Source organism: Haemaphysalis longicornis, unplaced genomic scaffold (genome assembly GCF_048455015.1).
Source record: "Haemaphysalis longicornis isolate Haplotype H1 unplaced genomic scaffold, Haemaphysalis longicornis Haplotype H1 scaffold_2, whole genome shotgun sequence".
Lineage (NCBI taxonomy): Eukaryota > Metazoa > Arthropoda > Arachnida > Ixodida > Ixodidae > Haemaphysalis > Haemaphysalis longicornis.
In genome coordinates, this window is record NW_027526295.1 from 219,494,046 (window position 1) to 219,519,696 (window position 25,651).

The window sequence follows — 25,651 nt, forward strand, 5'->3', positions numbered from 1 at the left end:
TCCAGTCCAGTACAGTCCAGTCACTGCTCCTCGCGCATGCGCAGCACGGCTGTCCAAGAGCCACGCGAAACGGCTATCAAGCGGATCCGGCGCACCGTCAGACTTGGCTACTGCGCAACGGAGGCGCACAGCTGGGCACGCGCCGGCGCCAGTGCGGCTGCCGCGGCTATGACGTCACTCCTCTTGAATGCGCAGACCCAATTCTCCACACACCCGTACTCCAATTGAATTGAATTTCCAATCCAATCCAATCCAGTCCAACCCAATCCAATCCAATGCTCCTCGCGCTTGCGCAGCAGGGCCCTTCAAGGTCCACGCGAAACTGCTCAACCTCGGTCAGTGTTGCTTACGCTACCAAATTTTTGGTCGTGCATTGAAATGTTTTACCTACAGTGGTTTCTCAGCGGTCGTGTTTCCCTAGCACGCGAGTTCGATTCCCGTCGACGGCAGCCGCATTTCGATAGGTGCAACATGTAAAACACACGTGTTCATAGACATATGTACACCATAGAGTTTCATACTAATATGATGTACACAGCCAGTGGCGTAACTAAGGGGGGGCTGGGGTGTACGTACAAGTGCCCCGGGCGCCCCTTGGGAGGGGGTGCCGAGCCGAGTCCTCCCAACATGTGCACGAGGGAAAAAAGCGGCAGCGAGCTACCGTATGTCACCGCAGCGGGGCGGCACTGCCGCAGAAGTCGGTGTTGAAAAGAGCGCCAGTTTGGGCTTCTTGGCACGACATTGTAGCAAAAGAAGAGCGCTGAGGAAGACAAGGGGGTCACACATGGGGCGCAATGTCGGGGGACACCTCCCGGCATAGCGCCCCGTATATGTCCCCCTCTGTCCGTCCCTGTCTTCCTTAGTACTATTCTTTGCTACAATGTCGCTGTTTAAGCAGTTAAAGTGCTTTCCTTCTCACGAAGAGGCATCACCTATGTGTGAATACTTAATTACGGAGTCCAGGAGGCAACCCCAGATGATATCCAGTGTGTGCAGTGCTCCACTACACTCTAATCCGGGTAACCCATAATGTAACTTCTAAACGGAAGTAACCTATAAAATAAAGGTTACAATGGATTCATTTTGATGTTTTCTTTATCCCAGTCCGTTCTAAGGGTTACAAGCGTGAGGTTAAAAGCGATTTATAGGTTACAATAATGATTTATAGGTTACATCAACAAAATCTGACATGTAACCTCTACGTTGTAACCTATAAAACGCCCTGTAACCTCTAAGAGATGCTCGTTGCGCCTTCTGTCCCGGCGGCCGTTGGTTTCTCCGTTGCATGACGGGATATAGAGTAATGGCGGCGTCGGCAGGCCCGGTGGCCGCGTTTTCGCGCCACTCGAGCCTTTTAACCGCTGTGATACCCCTACGATGAAGCGAGGATTGCTGTAACAAGACTTATTTGTCGGCGTGAGTCGCGGAGGCTGCGGCGAGCCCATTTGTGACTGGCAGCGCTTCACGGACCGTTCTTCTACGACCAGCATCAAGTTCGCATGTTGGACCATTGCCCCGGCGCCAGTGAAAGCGAACTCGGTGAGTATAGTCCCGTGACGGTTTCGGTGTTTTCATTGGATGTATCTTTTCGCTGGGGGCTTTTCAATTTGAAATTGCAGCATTCGAGAGGGATTTTCGTTACCTGACAGGTTGCTTCGCTGGACGTTTTCTGTATTCCGCGACGGCAATTGAATGAAATCACGGGCTTGCGTTCGTTGCGTCAGACTAGAGCGGACGATCCGGAAAGCACAGATAACGGCGCCCGTGACCTGCTTTCTGCTCTGTTTGCGCGCCTTCGTCATGTGTTGAGCGTTTTGTTTACGCTGTTCGCTGCATCGGGCGCACTTGACGAGTTATTGGACCATGTAATTGCCAGGTAACTCTGTTTGAATAATTGAATTTTTTCCCATTAAAGTCTTATATTATCGCGCTATTCTCTGGGTATTATCATTTTGTTTCAGTCGTCGGAAAATGTTCATTTTTCTCGCTGCATATATTCGGAATGGTGTTCATTTTATTGGTCTTGTAGTAATATATCCGGATAAACACAAGGTGTGTGCTGCAGAAGAGTAGTCCACTAAATGCTGCCCGAAATTTCTAAACTCACTTTTGTCCAGCACAAGCCTCTTTTTTGTGAAAGTTTGCCTTACGGCACAATAAAAAGTTTTCGTATGTACAACACTCCTCATTTTTTTCATTCTTTTCCTTGAGTGGGTAAATTTGGTGTTAGTCATGTTGAGACAGCGGGCCATTTCCACCATGTTAAGTGGTTTATTATTCTCATTCGCGCAAATCAGTCGTTTATTTATTCGCGTGGTATTGCAGGGCAAATGATTGTCTCGCGTTATCCTAGTGTAGTGCAGTAAAGCGACTTTACAGAATGGTGGTATGTATGAGCCAGCATGCAGGCTGCTTGATTGTTTTTTGATGATACAGAAATTGTGACGAATTACACAGAGACAGGTGCAGGTGTAAAAATGGGTTCTGCACCCTCATCGGATCCTGGCTGTTCAAAAAGTGTGGTTGCATCTGGCTACCTATGGAATGACTTATCAGCACTACTGTTTTTTCTTACAGGCAGTGTTCCTTGAGCTGACAACCAGGACTCCCCTGCGTATGACACAAGTTGAAATGAAGTCTGATTTCAGCGGAAATAACGGTATGAAAATGCAATAACTAAAACACATTCCTTCAAATATTCTTTGTAAAGATGGCCCCCAGGCCTGCACAGACAAAAGTATGATTCACTTGTAAAAATGCGAGGCCTTTCTTCAAGTGTTATGATGTTATATTTCGTATCTTATTTTGCCTCATGTTTAGTGACTCTGTCTTTCAGTTCGTTACTACATGAATGTTATGAATTCACATAACGATTTCCTCAGCATGGAGCTTTGTAGTTTTTCAGCATCTCTAGCAATTCTATAGGATGCGTGGTTTTGCAGAGCCAACAAGAACTCTTTTTCTAAAATAGCTCTATAAGAAATCTCCAGTTGTTAGTGAGTACTTGTTTTGTGTTCTTTTCTTCGTCTTGTCAAGTTTGAGGTGTTCTTTCATTATGAATGTATACCAACTGCCCAGCTCTAAAGCCTATTACATTTTAACCCAAATAACCCTTCGAGTCATTACAGGTACAGACCTCCTGGGAATGCCACTTGAAGATCGGTGCAAGTTCTAGATGTATCCTCTCCTACAACACATCTGGACGAAGAGAAAATGTAAGTTGGCGATTCCTTTTTACTGATAGCCGAGGAAGAAACCACCGATAAGAACACTTTACTTAAATGAAAAACGTTTCGGCTTCCACGTGGGATCCTTGTTCAAAATGAAACTGCCAGTACGAGGGGGGGGGGGAGGCGGAGGAGGATGTTTAAGTACAGCCAAAAATGTGACGCAGGTGGCGTCAGCATCGTGAAAGCACGTTTCGTGGGTTTAGTGCGACGTTCGCTCTGTTGCGTGTACGAGTGATTCCACATGAAGGCGCGGAAACGTTTTTGTTTTCTCTTTTGCAAATGTATGTCAGTTTATCTCGTAGCCCAAAGTTTTTGCCTGTTCTGGGTGAGCATGCAGAAACATTTCGCGAGATAAACTGGAACACGGCACGATTAAAATTCGGGAAGGTTGGCCGGTATGACTATAGTGGCTTCGCGTTGTTCTGAACAATGCTGCCAAATTACTCTGTGTAACGATTATATTAGGAAAGGCCATAAATCACTCCTCTGGTGTGGCCTTTCATTTCATTCTCTGGTCTCCGTCTTCATTTCCGTGCAATATATTTTTCGTACTTCACATGCCTGTGGTTTGGTGTGAGGGGCTTATGGTTGCACTGCATTTTGTTCTTTTTCTGAAATTTTCTGTAGATGGCTCTTCAAGGTGGGGAAATCCAAGTGACGGCCCCTCACATATATACCTCCATCTGCGGCAGCAGGGAACAAGCAGGGAAATCTTCAACGTGCCCTGATTTTGTGCCTGCTTGTGTACTACGTAAATTGCGAAGCTTATCTCTGAATTTTGCAAGCGCCTTTTTTCATGCAGGAAACTATAGATACCATTTAAAGTTTGTCCAAAAGACAGATTGCAATCAGCCTAGAAACTTGTTAGTGCTGCATAAGAAACGATAACTTGGCGTGGGAATCACAACTCAGGTGGAACTGTAAAGAGGAACCTAAGATGGAAGTGTAAAGATGGATTCGTAAGGACGAGTGAATTCCAAGTGTAATATTAGACTGAATGAAACGGAGAATGTAGGGAACATAGCCATAAACACTGCTTTGTATGAAAAAGTGAATTTGTAATAAATGTTCTTTCTACTTTCCCACATTCTGCGTTTTTTCTGTGGGGAACCACGACAACAACGCTGTACTGGGAAAGTGCACCCCTGAGAACCATCTTATCAATGTACCTCAAACTCGAATTCGCCTGAAATTGTTCAATGGCAGTATCCAAACAATTCGGAATGCTTTGCATACATCCGTGCAAATATTGAGGTAAAGAATTTGTATATTTGGCCATGTTTGTGAACCTGTTCACGCAACATTTAATAAATAGGTTTAATAAGGATATATGAATAAACCGATTTTTACCTGGAAGTCTAAAGCAATATAGGAAACACCAATTCGCCCAGGAATCCGCACTCGTCTAATACTCATTAAGGAACGATAATAACGTTGGGGTGGTTCGCAGCTTTGCTTTTTAATAAATAGCCCACAGGTGTTTCATAATAATAAATGTGAATGTTCAAAACTACCGATGCCAAACTTCTGGAAATGTGCTCCTGGTAAATGCGCAAATATGTGTGCATGTACTGCAATTCTCTTTTGATAATCATGGCTTTGGTTGTCAGACAATAATTTTTGGCTTAAGGCTATGTTATCATAACTTTGGCGTCCTTTTGAAGTATGCTATCAAGTGCATGTTTCCACTCAAGCTTGGTTTCACTAAAGCCTAATGTTGTTTAACTAAAGCTCAATTTAGCAAAAGACCTATCATGCATGTTTGATACTGGTTTCTTAAACGCCACAAAGCTGACGCAAACATCAAATTTAGTTATGCCTGTTTATAAGACTTAAGCGTCGCCAATACTCATGAAGATTTTTGGGTGACAACCTGGGTAACAATTATCGAACAGGTAATGCAATGCATATATATTAAGAGAACATTCTCAAGCTTTTTGGCACTGCTGTTTTAGGAATTATAAAAGTAACTTCTCTTTTAGCCCCAGCCGTGTGGCCGGCAGTTTATTCAAGGGGCGAAGAAAAGACACCCGACGCAAAAGTTTAGACGGCGCAATGGACAGCATGGTCGCACATATCTTCCACTAACGCAATGTTTGTTCACCACGCGGGAAAGGCGCCTTTGGAGTGTCGCCACAGCGGCGCCGGCGAAAGCGCGCCTGGCGCGCAACATCGCACCTTCCAATTTGTGTGGCCTTGGACGGCGGTAGATGTAACTTATATAAAGGTATACATGCTGAAAGCTGCAAAGTAACCCATAACTGCGTAACCCTTACGTGTATACGTATATAAAGGTTACGAAGATATAGGTTACATTTGTACCTTATAAATTATAGGTTACAAAATTTCGAAAATGTATACCTCTATTAAGGGTTACCCAGCTTAGAGTGTACAGACGCCCAGTTTGCGAAGCCGGTTGCTGCCGGTTCTAGCGCGTGCTGATGCGTTCCACTTCGGGAGAAATGTGAAAGCCTGCGGAGAAAACGATCCGGGCCGGCCAGTCATGCATTAAGAAAACGACGATATAGGTGGATATGACGGTGGCTACTACTACCACCGTGAAAAGCGACGACGGAACATGTAAATAAACAATTTCAAACCTAATGCAATGCGTCGTGGTGTGCCCTTCAGTGCTCACACAGAAAGAAATGCTCCAGCTTCGCAATGGTTCAAGCCTTGTGCGACTTAGTGAAAGCTCCTTGCTCCTTTTTCTTTCAAAGCGCATGACCAGCAAAATTTTCTGCCCACATTTGTTACACGTCTCTTAAGTGCTTGTTTCAGAGAAATGCTTGGGTGAGCTCCACCAATCTTGTTCCACCACTCCTGGTTTGTGAAGTCACAAATGTAGTGCGGGAAAATGCATAGAGGGGGAGGGGGGGAACACCTGTATTCCCACTTTTGGAATTTTCTGAATAAGCTGCTGCTGCTGCAGGTAATATATTTCTGTTAATGACACTCTAATCTACCGACACTTCGATTAATAAAAGTCCCTATGAGGTTTAACGCGCCGACGCAACGCAGGCGATGAGGCGCGCCGTAGTGGAGGGCTGCAGATTAATTTTCACCACCTGTGGATCGTTAACGTGCGCCGAAATCTCGAACACACGGGCGTTTTTGCTTTTCGCCTCCGTCTGATGAGCAGCCGCCTCGGCCGAGAATCGAACCCGCGTCCTTGGGCTCAGCAGCACAACGCCATAGCCACTGAGCCACAGCGCCGAGTCCCTAGCGAGAGTATCTTAAGTTCGTTGGTTTAATGAAAGGCCCTGTAATAAAATGTACTATTGTTTAGCACCTCCGTGTCCTCGCGTACACAGGTGTACGTGAGCATGAGCCCCTGGAAAGAATGCGTGTACAATATCTGAGAATGTCGACTTGGGAGTCTCTGCGTTTTGTAAAGTGCGCAGCACTTTATGAGCCCGGCTTGTCGTCATAGCTCGCCCGGGGTGCCGGTGTCTAGCCACCGCAGTCACGATGTCACCCACCCAAACAGAGGCTTCAAAAAATCCCGGGCCATCTCCACTAACATGAAACCTGGGGAGGGCGCCTTGGCGTTTTTGTCCACGGAGATGAAACCGTTGGGGGGGGGGGGGGGGTAGAGGTATACAGTTTTGCTGCAAGTCTCCTGTTTTTGAAGCACAAACGTAAGGCGTTGGAAAACGAGAGTCCCGGTGTGTTCTTTTAGCGCGCGTGTTTTTCCAACCAAGATGAAACGTTCTACGCGAGGCGTTGGAAAACGAGTGTCCCGGTGTTTAGTACCGTGACCACATGACACTACGACGACATGAGGCACCGACAGCCCGAGCCCCTAAGGAGCTTCGCCCCTAAAAGGCCACCGCTTCCCCGGTCGGGATCAAGCCTGGGTAAATCGCGTTACGAAGCCGATGTTAACTTCCATTGCGCCACACAGGCACACGTTTCTCATATGCAAAGTGTTGGGGGTGATCTTTGCTCTGCGCCGTTGCCATGGAGGCTGCCGTTGCTAGGCCGCAAATAAGTACATAGTAATATAATGTTAAAAAAATCATGAATTAAGGCAGTAATTACCCTAAATTAATAAAAACTCAATCCAGTGCCTTTTTATAAGCTTTTTCAGGGGATGCGTCACCTTCTCTTGACAACTTTCGGTATCAACCCCAGGCTGACACTGAAACTAGTCAAAAGAGGGCGCCACAGCCCCTTTGGCGAATCATTGTCACGCACTTGACAGCTTTCACGTTGAAGGAACTGCTTTATTTTTGTATTTCCAGTTTTTTTTTCTATTTTTCAAGGGGGATGTGCGCCTAATGAAGTTCTTTTTTGTCTACATTACCTCAATATACACGAGCGTCTGGCTTTATTCGCCGCTTGCTTTCACTTGCAAACCAAACTCATTGCTAGCGTGTTTCTTGCGCCCAAATGATTTGAGATACTACTGGTTTCAGTTCGGTTCACACCCCGTGCACTTACTTGCGTACATAGCTCGTTTGTGAAAACCGATGTAATCAAACTTGGCCACATTTTCTTCGGGTGCTTCGAACATGTGGTCTCCGGTTCCGATGTGGGGTGCTTGCATGCTGAGAAACAGGAAGAGCGGCTGCACAAATGAAACACAATTGGGCTATAATATCATTCCTACTCGGAAAAAGAAAAAGAGATGTACAAACGAATACGTTTCCAACAAGTCGCGCTAACAAGTCGTGTTAGAGCGTTAGGTGCTTAAGGTCTCTCGAGAACAATAAACGTTATTTGTCTGAGCAGAAAATCCAGAAAAGAAACAGTGTCCTTCCACTTTGAGAAGAAGGATGACCGGAGAAGCTGTGGTGTTTAACGTTAGAGTTGTCTTAGCGGTTAATTGTCATATAATTTGTTTACGGATAGTTCCAGTAAGACGGCAGTCAGCCGTTTTCTGCATACTCCTTGCGTAGATGATTATGTATTGACAGCAGACAGTAAATATGTAGCGTTCACGACTTCACTGTGAACTAATTAAGAAACTCGGAGCAGATGATGCCCTCGCCACATACAAGGGAGCGGGTAGAAGCCAGTCTGGTGCTTCAATTCAATATTGCCGCACGATCTTACCTGCTAAAAGCAGGATAATGTATACAAGGTTTCCGCGAAAGTGCCAGCCCGTTTATTGCTTCACTGCGTGGTAACGTGAGGAAATTCTACTCCTTTGTTCTAATTAAAGGTTTCTTTTTTTCCCCACGCAAACTGTACCGGGCACATGGAAAAAATTTGATCCGGACCGTTCAAATGCAGTACAGTAAAAGCCCGTTAATTTGAACTGCAAGGGGACGCCGCCTCAGTTCGAATTAATGAAAGTTCAAACTAACGAAAGCTTAGAGCAACAATAGTAAACTGCAACTGGGAACCGGTCGGGTATGTTAACCCGTTGATGCTTAATTGAAAAACTTTGTGATTCCGGCCTGCCTTTTGGCCTTAAAGGCGAGAGCCAGCACTTCTTGGCCTATCAAATAACTGTAGCGGAAATACTCATCTTCGCCTTTGTGAAAGCCGAAGAAAATACGGGCGGTAGTTGATACAGCCGGGGCCTCTACGTGGACTGCCGCACTATGCCTCGTCCTCGTCCTCCTTTCCGTCATTGTTAGCGACGTGTTCTGCATGCGTTTCTGACGTGTGAAATGATGCCCTCATCTAATCCTCAACACCTGGTGACCTTAGCCCAGTTTGGCGTTGCCAGTGGCCTGGCGAGCGTGATTTAGTGGGCGTCTACCTCCCTCCCTATTCCCCCTTTTTCCCTTCCAGCGACCTTCGGTCCTCCCCTTCCTAATAAAAGAATTTATCATCATCATCTGTATGTGCACCACACACACCACTGTACTCCCGTCCTCATCGACAGAGTTCGCAAAAATCTGTCTTCCGTAACGCCCGCCATGTGGGATTTAGGTGTGTAGTCCCAGAGTTCGTTTCTCTGGCCCTGTATCAGGCGCCAAGACGCCGGTGCGGTGGCGTGTAGTTCAGATTATCCGTGGCTTCTATAGAGATTTGGCCGGACCAAATCATACGCTTCGAATTATCCATAAATTCGAGTTATTGAAGTTCGAATTAACGAGATTCCATTGTACTGTTGTTTCATGGTGCCGTCTTTTTAATGGTGGCTGCCTCTCACGTGTTCACCTCTCGCTCACGAACCTCTGATACGTCGTGATCTGCAATGACGGTCGTGGCTCTTGACAGAAAGATGTCCATCGAGTAGACGCCGGATGCACTGTCCATAACCTCCTTGTTGAACCAGAAGTCGTAACCGCATCGACCTTTCTGCAGGAGACAACGGAAAAGCCAATATCAGCTTTGTGAGCGATAGTTCCTTTCACATTAGAGAGTTATAGCAGAGCGGACAACTGGTCCCGGTATGGTACCCGGTAAGCAATCGGCGCCACTGCGCGTGTGCAGAGGCTTCAAAACTGGTTGTGCGCATGCGCAGGTGTACCGGGTACCGTACCGGTACCGTGTACTAGAAGAGGTGTAGTACCGGGACCGGTTCTCCGCTCTGCTGTAACTCTCTATTGAAGGTGCAGTCATTGCTACGTGAAACACGAGGAAAAGATGAACCTGGACACCTAAATTCCCACATTTTTGAGTGGCCACGAACGCTGCGACTAATATCTTGGTGTAACCACAGTCCTTCAATGCCTTTGAGGGACTCTGGTACAACCCTTCGCAAATGTTTTTAAACGACTCACTTATGCGATGCCCATGGGCTGAAGTCTTTACATTTGTGTGTTCTCTTTTGTAGTGTCGTGTTCATTTGTTGAAGTCCGTGTACGCCTGGAAACGTTGATGCCTCATTGAGGCAACCCTTTCAAGGCCTGGAACACCTTTTCAGAACCGAACCCATCTTCAATACGTGCGTGCATGTGGGAACACCTTTCCCACACACATAAAAAACAAAACTTCTTCACGATATTGAAATTTCTGGGCATAGAATACATGTCCCACTGATTCCGAAGCATGAATCACAACCCCCCATCACGATTCTTCCCTGTTGCAATTATTATTATTATCATTATTATTCCGAACAGCATGACTTTTTGTCGGGCGATTCTGCAACTACAAATCCCATTTCTTTCATGAAAGAACGAGCGTTTGAGGCGATTTATTGTCGGAGACAGCCCGATACTGCCTCGAGATTTGATATGAAGAAAGCTTTTGAAATCATCAGTCATCGGTTGAAAATTGCTAAAGTGTCTCTCTTGAAGATGGGCCTTTTTTTCTTGGCCTCTTAAAAAGCTCATTGTGTAAGTTGGCCTGCTACTTCAATGTTAACGGCCAGCAGACCTATCGATCGTGTCCCTAAATTGTGGCGTGCCGCATGGGTCTGTTCTCAGTTCTTTCCTGTTTTCTTCACTTCTCAATGATGTTGCGGCCATAAGACAATCTTCTCTTTTGCTTTATGCTGATGACATCAAAATTCACTAGGAAAGTTTATGCTTGAATACGTCTACACATTTAGTCACCAGTGCAAAGCAAACAGACTTGTGAGCGCAATGGAAACCAAAATACTCTCCTAAATGCATAAATCTGACTACTTGCCTTTTCATTACTCAGCTGAAGATTTAACTTTCCCATGAATTTCTTAGACCATTGTTACGAATCGACTGCGTGTGGGCGTGTTGACACGATGCCTGAGCTTCGTTGGCGACAGCATGATAAGGCGCCGAGATGCTTTCCCACATAGCAACAATGCTGGGTGGGGCGGGCCTCTTACGGCGATCATGAGGCTCCGAAAATGCCGCTTGGCCATAACCCTCCGAACAGCCGTTGCCACGACGGCTGCTGACTTATCGCCACCTGCGCTGCTAGAGTCTCCTCCTCCTTCCCCTACCTCTCTCCGGCAACAGCGGAGCCTTTCAATTTGGTCTCGGGCTCACCGCGGATAGTCCGCGGGTAGTCCGAGGATCCCCCAAGCCACAGGAAACATGGGAAAATCGAATGTCTGACTGCTTCTTGGGTAGTCCGCCGTGAGTCCGAGGCTGTAAATCGAGGAGCCCCAGTATTCGCCGCGAGATCGGCCTATTGGTTGTGAGCGCGGCCACGGGCGGTGCTGCGAAGCGCATCTTCATGACGTACGTAGGGATTCCCGTATTTGTCGTCTGCTTCACTCGGGCTCGCTCTCCCCGCAGCTTCTTTGCGCTCGGTTTATGTTTGATGCTTGTCCGAACCAAATTTTACGTGTGCATAAACTTTTTAAAGACAATAGCCTTTTTGGGCTACTTAAACCCAGAAATTTGGGTCTGTCTGTCTGTCTGTCTGTGACTGGATTCAGCCACCCGGCCAAAGTATAAACAATGCCTGCGTAATAGTCTTATATAGTCACAGATAAATCTACCCGTCTAAGTCCGGTGTAATGTTCATACTTGTCAACATTGTTGAAGAAGACTAAGCCATTACGCAAATATATGACATCAAATTAATACAGAAGTGACATTTGCAGTGTTCTTTTATAAAAAAATCATACATGGTTGATTTTTGCGAAATTAAATGCTTCATCAACTGCAGAAAAAAAAGGGCCCATCTCCCCGCGAGGGGGACTCGAGTAAATGCGTCGCATAAGGGGTGGGTGTATTGCGTTAACGTTTAGTGTTTGGGGAGTTGGTGGTAGTGAATGCGTTGTATCAGCAGCTTCTTGACGTAGTTTGAATGAGTCAAGGATATAAGGCGCGTTCGTAGCATTTCATTCTGTGTCGGTTTTGTGGCGCAGTGGGAAGAGCGCCATGTACCTCGTGTTCCGCCCACAGGTAGTGAATGCGTTGTATCAGCAGCTTCTTGACGTAGTTTGAATGAGTCAAGGATATAAGGCGCGTTCGTAGCCTTCCATTCTGTGTCGGCTTTGTGGCGCAGTGGGTAGAGCACCATGTACATTGCGTTCCGCCCGCAGGGTCGTGGGATCGAAACCAGGCGCCGGTAAGTATTATTTTTTATATAGTGTAGGGGGAGGGGTGCGGACCTGTTGTTGAGAGCGAGGAGGGTAGCGTGATGTGGGAGAGGAGGAGTGGGGAAGAGGGCGCGCCTGCGCGCTGAGCTGTTGCGGACGCATGGCGGACGCTACATGTGAGTTAAAGAAATGCTCTGCATTTAAAACCACTCCGCCGTCGCCTGCTGTCGCCCGACACCATTTTAAGAAATCAACCGGCAACAGTTACAAAAGGTTCCACTAGATAGGTTCCACGTTCTTCTTGCAACGCACGTGGAGTAGGGAAACGCGGTTCTATAAACGTTGAAGTAGGGTGCCTCGATTCACGCGTGTCTTCGCCGTACAGCAGCGTTGGCATCGAGACACCCGGCCTGGAGCAGTGGAACGCGGTAAATTTAAAATGATTTAAGCAAACCTTTGCGTCTTTACCTTGGGAGGAGCGCGACGCAAGAGGAACCACATGAAAGGTGAGCGGAAAAGCGAAGGGAGGCATTTACTTGGCAAAAATCGATAAAGACTATCGTTTTTTGTCGGCATTTGCAACGAAAGGAGCAGATACGCGGCCAATTTTTGTCACAAGCAATAAAGTCTAGTAAAGTACGTTGTTGGGCTAGTTGGTCGATCATTATTAACAGATGTATAGCGCAAAAAAGACGAAGGACAAAGAATGCACGAGGACGAAGCGCTACTTGCAACTACTGGTTTATTGAAAGAAGCACACATTTATGACAACAGCGTACATGATAACAGACAACCTACCCGCTTCGTCCTCGTGCATTCTTTGTCCTTCGTCTTTTTCGCTCTATACATCTGTTAATAGTCACAAGCAAATACTTAAAATCGCATACACTAGCTCAAGGCGTGATTTAAGATACAGTTTTTGATACCGCTCCGGAAGAAACATTGCCGGCGTCGCACCATTCCTTGCGAAGCCGGTCCTGTACAGAGAGCGAAGAGTCGGGGCTAGGCGTCAGCTTCTGTATCCCGCAAACTTTCGAACAAAAGGAACATCCAGCTCCTTACAACCGATAACCGCGAAAATGCAAGACGAAAACAAATTCAAGGCCTTCGAGTTTGTCGGCTTTGGAAGAAACTTGTCAAACACTCGAAGGTATTGTATCACATCACCTTACATTGTCATGGCATAAGAGTATGCCGACATGCACTATGGGGCGCAGAAAATGTAGGTTGAGTTCCAAATAACCTACTGTGCGTATAAGAGCCTGCTGGTTTTATATCAGACTTCTAAGCATGGAGGTTTATAGAGCAAAACGTTAGCAACTGTGCACGATACCAATAACGTGGTCGGAATTCAAGCTCGGAGGCTGTGCTCGTATACAGGGCACTGCGTCGTAGCCGCTTCATTCACAAAGCAATCGTGGTTTCAAACCTCGTCTGATATTTGTAGGTGCAAGCCAAATCATAGAAGCTTAGGAGTGACACACCCACTTTTCATTACTGCTTTTCTGCCTTTATAAAAAGTTGGTACGGAGAGTAAAAAGTCAGTACGGAGAGGAACTAGTGCTAGTAGGTTTCCATCATTTCTCCAGGTGCGCCGCCACAACCTGTTTCCTCAGCGTGCTCGTTTTCATGTAATTTAAAAGCGATCTTATTCGACACACACAAGTGCGCACACGCACACACATGTACACGGTAAAAATACAGTAGGACTATACTTGTTCAGACCTGGTCATTTACATTTCCCACAGCCATATCTGCCTCGTATCGAGATATGCGCTATAGTGAAACTGCTCTCAAGAGAACAAGAGGAATTTATCTTCAATTGATGGAACGTCATCCCGAGTAGGCCAGGGTTTTTTTATTTATGCCTAAACGGTTTGGAAAACAATAAAGAGCTGCTTGGACATATTCATCGGTTTCAATTCTAGTTATACTGGAAAGTGGAACGTACACTATTTATTGTGTTAATTAGTGAGTATTTCTAGCGTTCAGCACCGTAGTCATGTCATAACCGTTCGAGTTGAGAGTCAGGTTGTTATGATAACGATGGCTACGATATTAATTCGGGGCACAAAAGCCACCTTCGAGTACTCCAGACTGGACAACGTCTTCTGCGTCGTTTGTGAGCCTCACTAACATCCCTAAACCTTATATTAAGACGTGTATGGTGAAGAAAAATTAAAGCGTTTGGCACAGGAAAAAGCATTCATCTGATACAAGTGAACAACAACGACAGAAATAGGTATATGGGTGCACGTCTCTTACGTGCACTGTTACGAATCGGCCAGCGCCGCAGTACTTCCCCGCATCACTCCTCGGCTGTGCAGCGAAGCCACTCGTGCGCCTTTGAAAACACGCGCCACCATGTCGGCAACAAGTTGCGACAAGCCGCGTCACACGCTTTGCTCTCGCGCATTTCGAAACTTCGGCGGCTGCCTGCGAGGCTCGTCTCCACGCTCTTCAAGGACACAGAGGCCCCGTCGATCGCAACGGAGTCCTCCTCTCTCCCCTCTCTCGGACTCAACGTGCCCGAGGCTATGAACGGCTTACGAACTCTGGAAAGAGTGTTGTGCGTGTTCCAGCTTGTTGCGTTTGACCGTTATCGCTTTTGGGTATAAATAGAGCTGCCCAAGCGTTGTAACTCATTCCTGTTAGAGCAGCGAATTGATGTTGTCGCTCTGCTCGAGTCCTGTATTGTAACCTCGCCCGCCCGGGCATTGTTCTTTGGCTTCGGCTCACCTCTCGCTATGAAGTAAACAGTTACGTTAGCCTACGGCTTCTGGACTTCTTCACGGCTGCAACAGCGGCTGGCCGCTCGCATCATACACGCAATACACGCTACCACTCGTATGTCGGAGGCCACGGAGCTCGGATCGGGTGCCCCCGCCCGGTCGCAACAGCACCCATAGTTAAGTCAAATTCTGGTGACACCGAAGGCAGGTTTGATGAATTGCGCTGTCGTATCAGTTATTTAAGGCTTTCATCGTCGTATTAAGTGAACTATTAAATGAATGAAACTATTAACGCGCGCCCACTGCGCTCATCATCTCACGTCCAGTTACATTGGTGCGTGACAAGAGGCTTTATAGTGTTGTAAATCAAGCTTATTGAACGCATACCTAATAGCAGAGTCCTTATAACGAGCCCAAATTTTCTATTACGATTGCGCTGTTGATTATTTCTGTTCTTTTTCACTTCATCTCACAGATGCATAGAACAGCGAGATGTGTTTGTAACCAATCAAAATCTCGCTTACAAAGCCCATGGTAACTAAGAAACTCTCAGCTACAAAACCACGAAGGATTTAGGCGCACGTTAAAGATACCCAGGTGGTCAAAACTAATCCGGAGCCCTCCACTACGGCTCCGGATTAGTTGCGTAACGGTGAAAAGAGCAGGCCAGAAAATTAAGGGAGGTGTAATAAACATAAGTAATTCGATAACTTATCAGCCCCATCTTGGTTCAACATTGCCCAAGAATTATGGCTAGCCTTTTTCAAAATACTATAAAAGATAGCAGTTTGGGACAAACAAAAAAAAAATCCAGCGAGTCAGGGTACGTTCCATGCGTATTGTAGAAAATATTGGTGTTTTGCCCGACTGTACACGCCTAATGTCCCGTTACACGATCTTTAATTTTTTATTAATCTTCAGGACCTCTCTACGGGGTTCAGACCTGACTAATTTTAAGCATGCGGTTATGCAGAACAAGACACGTTCATGGCGAAGCTGATTGATGCTTTGGTTGAAAAATTGGCTGTGTGAAAATGAGACAAGGAAAAATGAAGGAAGCTTACACTAACACGTAAAACTTGAAGGTAGCAAAGCTGCACGCAACCTTCACGACCACCACGAAGCTTTCAGTCCACGAGTGTAGCCGATTTGCTTCGTTTTCGCGGCCGCAACGACCTTTACTTCATTGTTGCTGCTATAAGTGTGAGCTGGTTTCATTTTTTTGGAAGTGATAGTCATTGGACATCACCTTGACAGGGCGTACCCATGACGTGTCCTTCTCGTTCCGAGCACGTGTTGCCACGATTACGGCAAATGCTGGAATTTTTTTTTTTCCAATCTCGGCCAATCTCCTTAGGTGGGTATGCTTGGCTTGACAAAGGTGCGCCGGGGACGATGGGCGGTCGCCGCGAGGCACGCACACAAGAGCACTCAGCGTTTCTTGATTTTTTAATGGCCAGGCGGTCGCCGCAATCTTTGCCAATCTCCCTATGCTTGGCTTGACGAACGTGCGCAGGGACCGTCCAGCGTCGGACGGTCATCGCGTGGCTCGCACACACGAGCGCTAGGCATTTTCTTGGTTTTGTTAACTGCCGGGCGGTCGCCGCGAGGCCCGCGCTCACGTGCGCGCGCTTGGAAATTTCTTGGTATTTTTAACCTCGGACACGAAAAATTACGATTCGCTAAGGAGCTTCGCTGTTAAAAGACAACAGCACAGACATATTTTCACAACTCGTGAATGCCAGCGAAAGATTCGGCGTAAATAGTTTCGCACATCCGCAAAAAATGTACATACGAATGTACACACAGAAAACATAAATGTCACCGAGCGCTGCGGAGACTGTCCAATACAGTGTGTATTCATATTTTGAAAGGAAGGCGCAGACTTCCCTAAACACAGGTTTTCTTGCGTGTGTAAAATACGCCTTCGTAAATGTATGGGTGGTGCACGGATGACGGCGCCTGTGCAGAGTAATTCTTGTTTCATATATCAAAAGGGCGCACGCTAAAATTTTACAACGTTATGGCAAATGTATGTTCATGCACGGGTGCCCTCGAACGATATCCCGTTTTCATGTAGTTACCTTTGTTCCTTAATAACAACCACGCCACCTCCAACAAAACACCCTGGGCCGTTCCCATGAGGGCATACAACTGCGCACGTCCATAAGGATACTGCAAAGGGTCGAGACAAAATTATTTCACGAGTCAAGCGATGACTATGGCGACAATGGTTCACTTAACTAAAGGAGCGCGTTATTCCGCAATGGCTGCTGATTGTATTACGTTTTTCGATAAAATCCCCCAAAAGAGGTGACGTTTACTGCCAGACACGCAATCATATTCGTTTCTTGATTTTTGCTAGCGCGCGTTTTGCGTCGTGCGCAACGTAAACGAACGGCCAGCGTGAAAGCGGCATCCACCGCCAGGGACCGACTGCGATCGACCTCGGGGCGGTCCTTTTTCTTGTCGAGCGCAACAGGATGAAGGCTTCTGAAGGCGTGCTGACCGTTGCCGCTTTGGGTGATAAATACGCGTTCGCCCCTAGCGCCCTGGAGTACGTCGGCGGCCTCGGATCCTGGCGTTACCCTGCTCGAGTCATGTAATCGTCCTGGTTCATATTGCCGTGCCGTAAACGAGTTAAATTTTCTTCTCGCCTCTTTGTCGTTTGGCCGCTCAGCCACCACGCTACCAATACACGACGGAGCTCGGTGTCGGTACGGAGACGCCTTCGTTAATGTAACGCCACTGACCTTGGTATACAGTCTACCCGCATGTTAGATCTATCAAACAGCGAGCCCTCAGGCGCTGTATTCAGGGTGTCCACATCCGTAGAGTTCAGTCCTTCCCGAAAATTTTCTAAACTGTCTATCGTACGTCCCGTTCAGGATAATAATGATAATAATTTTGATGGTACTCAGGACGGGTGGAGCCAGGCGTACAGGGGCGCAAAAGGCAGAACTGCTCCTATCAATGAGGCTTACATACCCAACCTCGTTGTCTGACACTATAGCATGGCTATTTATAGGTACGAAATAAATGGTTATCCATCTTTATGCATTGTTCCTCCTAACATGGCCCAAATTCTAAGGCCTTTCTAGCGAGTCCTTCGTAGCTCTTTCGTATTGTTGCATCATATGAACAATTCTATAGATATTATATCTAAAATGAATAGTAGTGATCCTTGCAAAGTTTGCTCTGAAACATATGGCATTGCGGATAAACCTAGGATTTCTAATACGGGCTTAGAAGGGATGAAATGCGTAATGAGAAAATGACCAGAACAGTACAAGCTAGTTTATTGGTATCAAGTGCATTATCAGTGTGCCTTATCCACGCAAATTGCTCACGTGGTTTATTTTCACATTGTTGGGGTTTTCACCTGATCCAGCGTGTATTCCCTACTTCACCTCTAGGGCAGAATATACCCTTTCCACTACTGTAGCGCCTAAGTGGTTTCCAGATGAGAAAGAAAGAAATGAGTGGACAAATGCACCAAACCCTCTCCCTGTAAAATAAAGGTACCTTTGTTTGCATACAAGCTTACAGAAAGAAAAATGAACGGGCACGCTGTTATTCTAGCAAGTTAAAATCAATGTCAGCGTTTTTTAAGGACAGCTCTCGTCCGTACGCACTATATAATCCTTTTGTTGTGCGTATTCTGAAATTACGCTAACACCGCTTTCTTACAGTGGTCGAATGCAACCTTTCCCAGATGGAACTAAAGTAATACTTAGCGTTCGGCAGCCAGTAAGTATGTCGAATACTATCTAAGCGCCTGGACCGTGGAAACGAAAATGAATAACCTTTCAAGTGAACACTTACGTAAGTGACCGTGTGGGCGCTGTACCGCTGGCCATGATTAAAAAAGCCCACGTGGCTTTCGAAGCCTCTGCTTGTTGGGGTGTGGTTCCAGCTGGAACATCCGAGATGCCACTGTGGGAAAGAAGGCAGCATACGCTTCTGCGTGTTTGCTTGTGCAGTAATCGGGGAAAAGTTAGAAATCAGAAACTACACCATTATTATTTTTTTTTTCTGAAATTTTATTCAAATACCTGTCAAATAGGAAACCAATACTTAAAGAGATTACAAAAAAAAAAGAAGGTAACGTTAGGCGCTGCGAAGAATTCCCTTCACTGTGTCGTTAAGTCATCTGGGTTGAATTTATTTTCCCCCTCAAGAAACAAAAGCTGGGTGCCAGTTCAGAACCTTGCTCTTACTCTTGACTTGCGCTGATTTCAGCTTCAAAAAGCGACGCATACCACTGAACCGTTAGGAGAGCATTCTAGTGTCAGCAAACGGCCATCGCACCAATAAATGTAACACGAGCAAATACGATTAGTGTTTCAGACAGATGGCATTGTGTTCACCCAGAAAAGGTTCTTTGGTGGCGTAACCAGCACAATGAGGACATAAACAGGTGGGTACATGTAATAGCCGAAGCGCGTATAGCCCACCTTTCCCACCATGTGACTTCTGTAACCGAGGTTTCCGAGGTGTTCGGGGAGCAGGGTGATGTTCAGTGGAATGCTACGCCTGGAAACTGGATCGAGCAGGCCATCCTGCAAGCCTGTATAGACACATTTATGCAGACGAGAGTTTAGTAGTTTGCGCGATCGGGCTAAGGTGCTGGCATGTGAAACGATTCACCCATCACGACCTCCTTTTTGATTCGCAAAATCAAAGAGGCTGTCAGAAAAAAAAGAAACAGTAGCAACAACAACAAAAACAAAAAAGCACCCGTATTGTCGGTGCCAAACTGTATGGGCATTTATTACAAGCTTTGCTTGGACTTTGGAGTTTTGCAATTCTCGTGTTCTATTTACAAGCCCACTATATAAGTACACAAGAGCAGGAGATAGCAGGGGTGGGTGAATGTTAGCTTAAAGGAGAACTTACAATAAAAAGCTGATATGCTCTAAAGCTAATGCGAAAAGTGGTAGCTGCAAAATCGACTCCGCATCTGCTTGCTCTGCTGCAAATGACGTTGTAGACAATAGCGTTTCGGCCGCCCCTGCTGCGTAGCCTCTCCTTCGTTTTTGCTCTCCTACCCTTCATGCTGTTCCACTCTCCCCTTTTCCCCTCCTCTCCTGCCTTTACTGCCCTGATTCAATCCCACCTTCCCAGTCATCCTCTCTTCCCTCCTTCCTATCCTCGTTTTCTTTCCCACTCCAACCCCTAATACCTCTTCCCTCGCGCTCTACTGTTTTTCATCTTTCCCCCCTCGCATCCCCCCCTTCTCTGGCCCCTCCTCACTTCCTCAACCATTTCGCACTCCTACCGTTCCCTCCCTTATCTCCTCATCCCCTCCGATCCTCAATGCTCCAAGCCTCCCCCTCATGACTTTACCCTCTTCTTTCCTTTTCCCTTTGCTTCCTCTCCCATTTTCATTCCTCTTTACATTCCTCTTTACCTTTTCCGCCTCTTCCACGTCCATTTTCCTCTCTGTATACCCTCTCTCTAGCCCCATTCTCTTCATCACCGTCCTTACTACCCCCGCTCCTTCCCACTTCCCTAATTTTCCCTCCTCGTATTTTACACTTGCCGATTCCCACTCGGCCCTTTCCTCCTCTTCTCAACGCCACTACCAACCGGCAGAGATTTTTGTCCTTCCCTCTCTCCTCTCTTCCCTTTTCTATCCGGCTCTCCCTCGTCCTCTCCCGCTTCTGCTCTCTAATCTCCAACTCCTCCGCTTCACTGTTACCTTCTGAGTCCTCCGCGTTCCCTTCCTGCTACACGTTTGCTCGCATTACTTTCTCCCTCTTCCTACCTCAATATCCTTACTCTATATATCTCACTTTACCTCCTCCCCCTTTACACTTCTCACCAACCACTTACCGACCAATTCGCCTGTGGGTCAGAAACCCACGAGTGAGCGAGCTCACCAGTGACATTTCTAGCTCATTCAAGTGACATTTCGGGCTGCTAGAGCACAAGAAAGACTCGTTTTCACACACACAAAAAAAAATGATGAGCCATCCTGTCCCACAAGAGTGGATGATCAGCGAATCTGGAGGGGCAAAGATGTTCTTTTAGATGCGACTGCATCTCATTCACTCGCCTTGTCCCTACATCCGGCGTCGGCGTCGGCGTCCGCCCCTCCCCCATTCTCCTCGCCGCGTGAGCTGCCCTCTCCGCCGCTCACCCCCTCTCCTCTCCGATAGCGAACACTCTCTCGCGAGGGGCATTGGATTGGATTCGAATGGCTTGGCTTGGATTGGATTGGATTAAAGTGGATTGTGTTGCGTCATAGCCGCGGCAGACGCACTGGCGCCGGCGCGTCCCCTCACCGTTATGCGCGCTATAAAACGCGGTGCCTGCGCCGCTCCGCTCCATCGTTCCAGCGCCGTTCCTCCGCTGTCCAAAGCTGCAACGTGAACCCCCTATGCGTCTCATCTACACAGGGGTTCCCGCTAGGGGAGGTCGGAGTTTTTATGTCTTTGTGCTGAACCTTCCACGTCTTACCGGCCGGCAAAGCCCACGTGATCGGCGGCGGATGGGCGCGTGTTTGTGGCATGGCCTTGAAGCTTTTGTGTTCGCTACAATAAACTGGTATTACGGCTCGTGCATGCCCATTTTATTCAGCGCAAAGGAAACCTCAAGCATATTGAGTCAAAATTTAAGTACATAGCCTAGAGCATACCAGTGTTCTTTTAGTTAGGAATACACGTTGGAGCGGTTTTAACAAAAGTAAATAAAAACAAACCCGTTAGAAGTTATTTTGAAATCAGGCGAGATAAAAGAGCGCACTTCCAGGTACAAAAATTCGCGTTTGATTTGAAAATGTAAGGTAATATTTTGACGTTTCCGTCGGGTCGGCACAGGCTTGAAGAAGTGAGATGAATGTCGCGAGACGCACCATAGCGAACCGGGTGCAGTCCAGTCATCAGGGCAGCCCTCGACGGTGCACACGTTGGCGCTGCGTATAGACTGTTGAGCACTATCCCGTCAGCGGCCAGGGAGTCCAGGTTGGAAGTCGGGATTTGAGGTGAGCCGTGGAAGCTTACGTCACCCCAACCCTGCGTGAACGACACAGCGCGATCACCTGATTCACCTCCACGCTAACCGTCCTTCCACCTTAGCGTCACGGTGTACCCACACCCAGAGAGGTATTGCTTACGCCGTGCTCAAGAAAAAGCTTCTGTCTGACTTCTGCTCGAAGTGCTCAGGACCTTGCACATACACGAGCGTTAGTTGACTGTCATTGCAGTGCAAGTAAGAAGGCCTTTCTAGCCTCTACAGAGCAAGCCAATATCTAAGCTAGCAGATCAAGCCAATATCTAAGATTTCTTGTAAGAACAGTTCGACTTTGGTTGGCACGTTGCATTTTTTATCTGTTTGGAGCCATACAAGGGGATGCTAAGCCCGAATTTCACAAAATCTTACGCTAGAAACTCGGTTGTCGAACTCGCCAAGGAGGCGTTCAGCAGTTATTAATGCGAGAGCATTAGTTTACTGTGTAGGTAAAAAAATCCGGTTTTCCTGGCACACATACAAAATGGCGGACGTACGGCTTAAAGAATAAACACAGATGCTTGAACACGAAGTAAAATAATAGGCAAGACCGTCCCGAGCTACTAAAGCTGCTCGCATGGCTCATACATGCATGTCCACTTGTTCAGCGCGAGGAACATCGTGGCACATTTGCGGGAAAATGCAAGTACATAACCGAGAGTAACAGCGTTTTTTTTTTTAATTTAGAGCATACTGCTGGGATTGACTTTTACGATAGGAAATTGAAAAAAAAAAAAATAGTGGGAGGGTCGAAGACAGATGAAATCAAAACAAACACAAAAACTAAGGAGGTCTGCTGGAGCCGTTATTTTGCAACATGACAAAAAAAAAAGATAAAGAAAAAAAAAAACGCGCGTGGTCCCAAGAGATGACGCTGGAGCAGTGCGCACGCGAGGTAGGCGAACAGAACAAGCTTGGTTGCAAAAAGAATGGACAAAGGGAGAGTGGGATGAGAAGGAAAAATGGATCATCATGAGGATTATGATAGTGAGACGACACGTTCGGTACCTTCTGCATTCGCATTCGCTGCATCAAGAGTGCTTATGTGGCCTCGTAATTTTAGCTTCTCTTTCAGCTCTTAGTCAGACGCTGACCCCGTGGAGCAAAAAAAAAAAAAAAGCGTCGAGCCTCACCTAAGCGCTTGTGAATGAGAAGTGCCGAACGGAGGTCTGTGCCCCTGCTGCCCTCTCCGCTTTTCACGTGGCTATATACATGTAATTCAAAAGTACTGGAAGGACAGCCCCCGCGAGAGAAATTCCAGCCCACGCAACTGGTTCTTCAGTCCCGATTCCGGTGCTCATAGGTGCTCGTCTTTCTGTAGGTTAACCAAAATATTTCAGTTCTGACTAGATGACGAGGAGTCATTACTTTGAGTCTGAATGTCGATGCGCATGTTCACGGGAAGCACTATTCGGAGTTGGTTTTGTAGCATTTCATGTCCCGGATAAAAGGAATGAACTTACCAGGTCATCCGCCAATATAAAGATTATGTGCGGCTTCCGGGAAGTTGTCCCCAGTGCGCCAGGGGTGGCCGTGGCCAGAACGAACGGAATGAACAGCGCAGGCAGCATGCTGAGAGATAAAAGACAAGAAGATCTTCAGCGCAGACAAATCGTGCGAAATTAAGTAACCACCTTTATTGCCAGCGTTGTCACCCGGTGTCAGTTGGCACAATCGACAAAATCTGACATTAAAGGGGGGGGGGGGGGCGCTTTTTTAACGGCAAAGCTGTTTAACCTTTCAGTTCCGCCGTAGAGCGCTATTAGAAAAAAAAAAAAAAACGAAGTGGATTTGGCAGGAATGATACCAGACTGCGCTGCACAAGTGGGATTTTCTACATCCGTGATTGTGTTTTCAACCCGACGTGCCCCTAAACGACGTCTGACAATCACGACAGGAGCTTTCAAAGCAGGTTGCACATTGACATCCAGAAGGAACAAGGGTCAGCCGAAATTTTTGCTTTAAAAGTGATGACATTTCGTAACATTTTCGCGAATGGAAGGCGATTCGTGAAATACGTGAAGATTTACAGATCGCAAAAATTTAGTCGTTTACAGTAAAGACTGCTTGCGGAAAGATTCGCAAACTCGGCGCCCGCATACGGCCCATGATGCACTTGTGGCCGTCGATAAAATTATTTAGTCGACCCTATAACTCAGCTATAGCCCCCGTCTGACTTTGTGGCGTCTGCCGACTGGACCCTGGTGGAAAAGCAGGCATGCCGCTCTTGCATTAACGTGAGTGACAGTTGAATTGTATCTATTCAGGGTTCATTCATCAGGATCCCGCCATGCTGACATGAACAGTAATTAGCGCCGTTCTTCGGCGTGCATACTTATGCTAAACGCGATTACAGAGAGCTAATACGCAATTACAGAAAATAACTCGAGAATGGGTTAGGTGCCCTTTATATGCGTCTCTCTTGAGGTGAGAGCAGTTTTCGATAGCGTGTCAAAGACGTGAAGTGAAACAGATCACAATTTTATAGCTCCCGCTCCTCATGAACGGCACCATATCACCCGTTCGTCCTGTCCGATACCACAGTCTTTACTACGGCGCCACCAGTTGCAAACATTTTTTGCTAAAAAAGCTTTAAATGTAACTGGACATTTTAAGTTCCAGCGACATGCTTCTGGCATAAATGGGGTCCTTTTAACAGCGGAGCCGTTGTACAAGCCGTAAGTTCGGTGTCGCAGGGAAAAAATACCAAGAAAGTGCGGAGCGCTCGTGAGCGCGTGGCTCGCGGCGACCGCCGAGCGTTCCCGGCACGTGCAGAAACAAAAAGAAAAACTCTAGCGCTATCGTTAAGTGCTACCGCGCGTGTAATGCTTGGCATGAAGAACACGACGATATCGATGCCTATGACGATATGTCTACTACTATCACAGTGCAAGGCAACAAAGGAACATGCAAACAAGCAATTTTAAGCTTAAGTACACATGCGCGGTGATGTGTCCTTCAGTGCTCACGTGTAAAGAAACCTTGTAGCTTCACTGTGGTTCAAGCCTTGCACGACTTAGTGCCAGCTTCGCCAGTTGAGCTGGTGGAAGTCTGCAATGCTGAGGATGACTTTGCAGCCACCGCTACTGGCCACGAACAAGACGACGAGCTCATCGATGCATATGGCGACGATTACTAACACCACAACTATGCAAATAATCTGTGGTGCTGAAATTTAACTGCGTGTCCTTCAATGCTCACCTACCACGGTTTCGCCATTGAAGTCTTGCGGGTGAGTCCAAGCTTCCCTGAATTTTTTTACTTCAGATTACTGTGAGAAATCTGATTACCTCCCGTCATTGGGTAAAGTATCAAAATTCATACTGATCGTTCCTCGCTCCTTGGGAAAGAAAAAGAAGAAACGCTGAATGACCCTCACCTGAGCCTCCCCGTTCCCGCTTGTTTCAAACGACTACAGCTCATCGAGCAAGCCAGCTTGCGCCTAGCAGCTGAAAAGCCCGAGCTGCACTTCTAGCGGCGAGTGCGATTCGTATTGCTCCAAACTGCACTAGAATGAAAAAAAGAAAGAAAGAAAGAAAGAAAGAAAGAAAGAAAGAAAGAAAGAAAGAAAGGAAAAGATAAACTGCTGCGATGCACTCGCTTCCGCCTTGTGGGCGGCGTACGTGCACCTTTACCTTTCAGCGTTTTGCAGGTGCAGGATATCCGCCAGTGACACGCACTGGGAAAAAAAAATAGCACACAACAGCTTTGCTTTTAGGGTCACCTGCATGTACCATTCAATAGAAATCTGAATATACTGAGCGGACGTACGTTACGCTTAATTCTGGTTTGGTCAC

General features: G+C 46.9%; 1 protein-coding gene and 1 long non-coding RNA gene across 4 annotated transcripts in view; one reads left to right on the forward strand and one right to left on the reverse strand.

The window, feature by feature from the left end:
• The window catches only part of LOC144169943 (arylsulfatase B-like), a 44,391-nt gene extending 19,012 nt beyond the window's left edge, over positions 1 to 25,379 (reverse strand). Inside the window, exons 1-7 of one of the 2 annotated variants that reach the window (XM_077699395.1) lie at positions 25,234 to 25,379; positions 23,318 to 23,426; positions 21,700 to 21,859; positions 19,298 to 19,410; positions 18,666 to 18,776; positions 9,366 to 9,491; positions 7,677 to 7,803 (exon numbers count right to left, since the gene is read on the reverse strand). In XM_077699395.1, the coding sequence (XP_077555521.1) occupies positions 7,677 to 7,803; positions 9,366 to 9,491; positions 18,666 to 18,776; positions 19,298 to 19,410; positions 21,700 to 21,859; positions 23,318 to 23,426; positions 25,234 to 25,277 (790 nt within the window). In that variant the 5' untranslated portion in view covers positions 25,278 to 25,379. Of the gene's footprint in view, positions 1 to 7,676; positions 7,804 to 9,365; positions 9,492 to 18,665; positions 18,777 to 19,297; positions 19,411 to 21,699; positions 21,860 to 23,317; positions 23,427 to 25,059; positions 25,209 to 25,233 lie in introns of those variants that run through there. The other variant, XM_077699396.1, reaches the window with a different exon arrangement.
• On the forward strand, positions 1,307 to 4,286 carry LOC144167636 (uncharacterized). 2 transcript variants are annotated; one of them, XR_013322073.1, is made up of 4 exons: positions 1,307 to 1,539; positions 2,578 to 2,659; positions 3,129 to 3,215; positions 3,858 to 4,286. It is a non-coding gene; the product is annotated as an uncharacterized LOC144167636 (long non-coding RNA). The 2 variants fall into 2 exon arrangements; XR_013322074.1 differs by lacking the exon at positions 1,307 to 1,539 and adding an exon at positions 1,656 to 1,876.
• Positions 25,380 to 25,651: the final 272 nt, after the last annotated feature.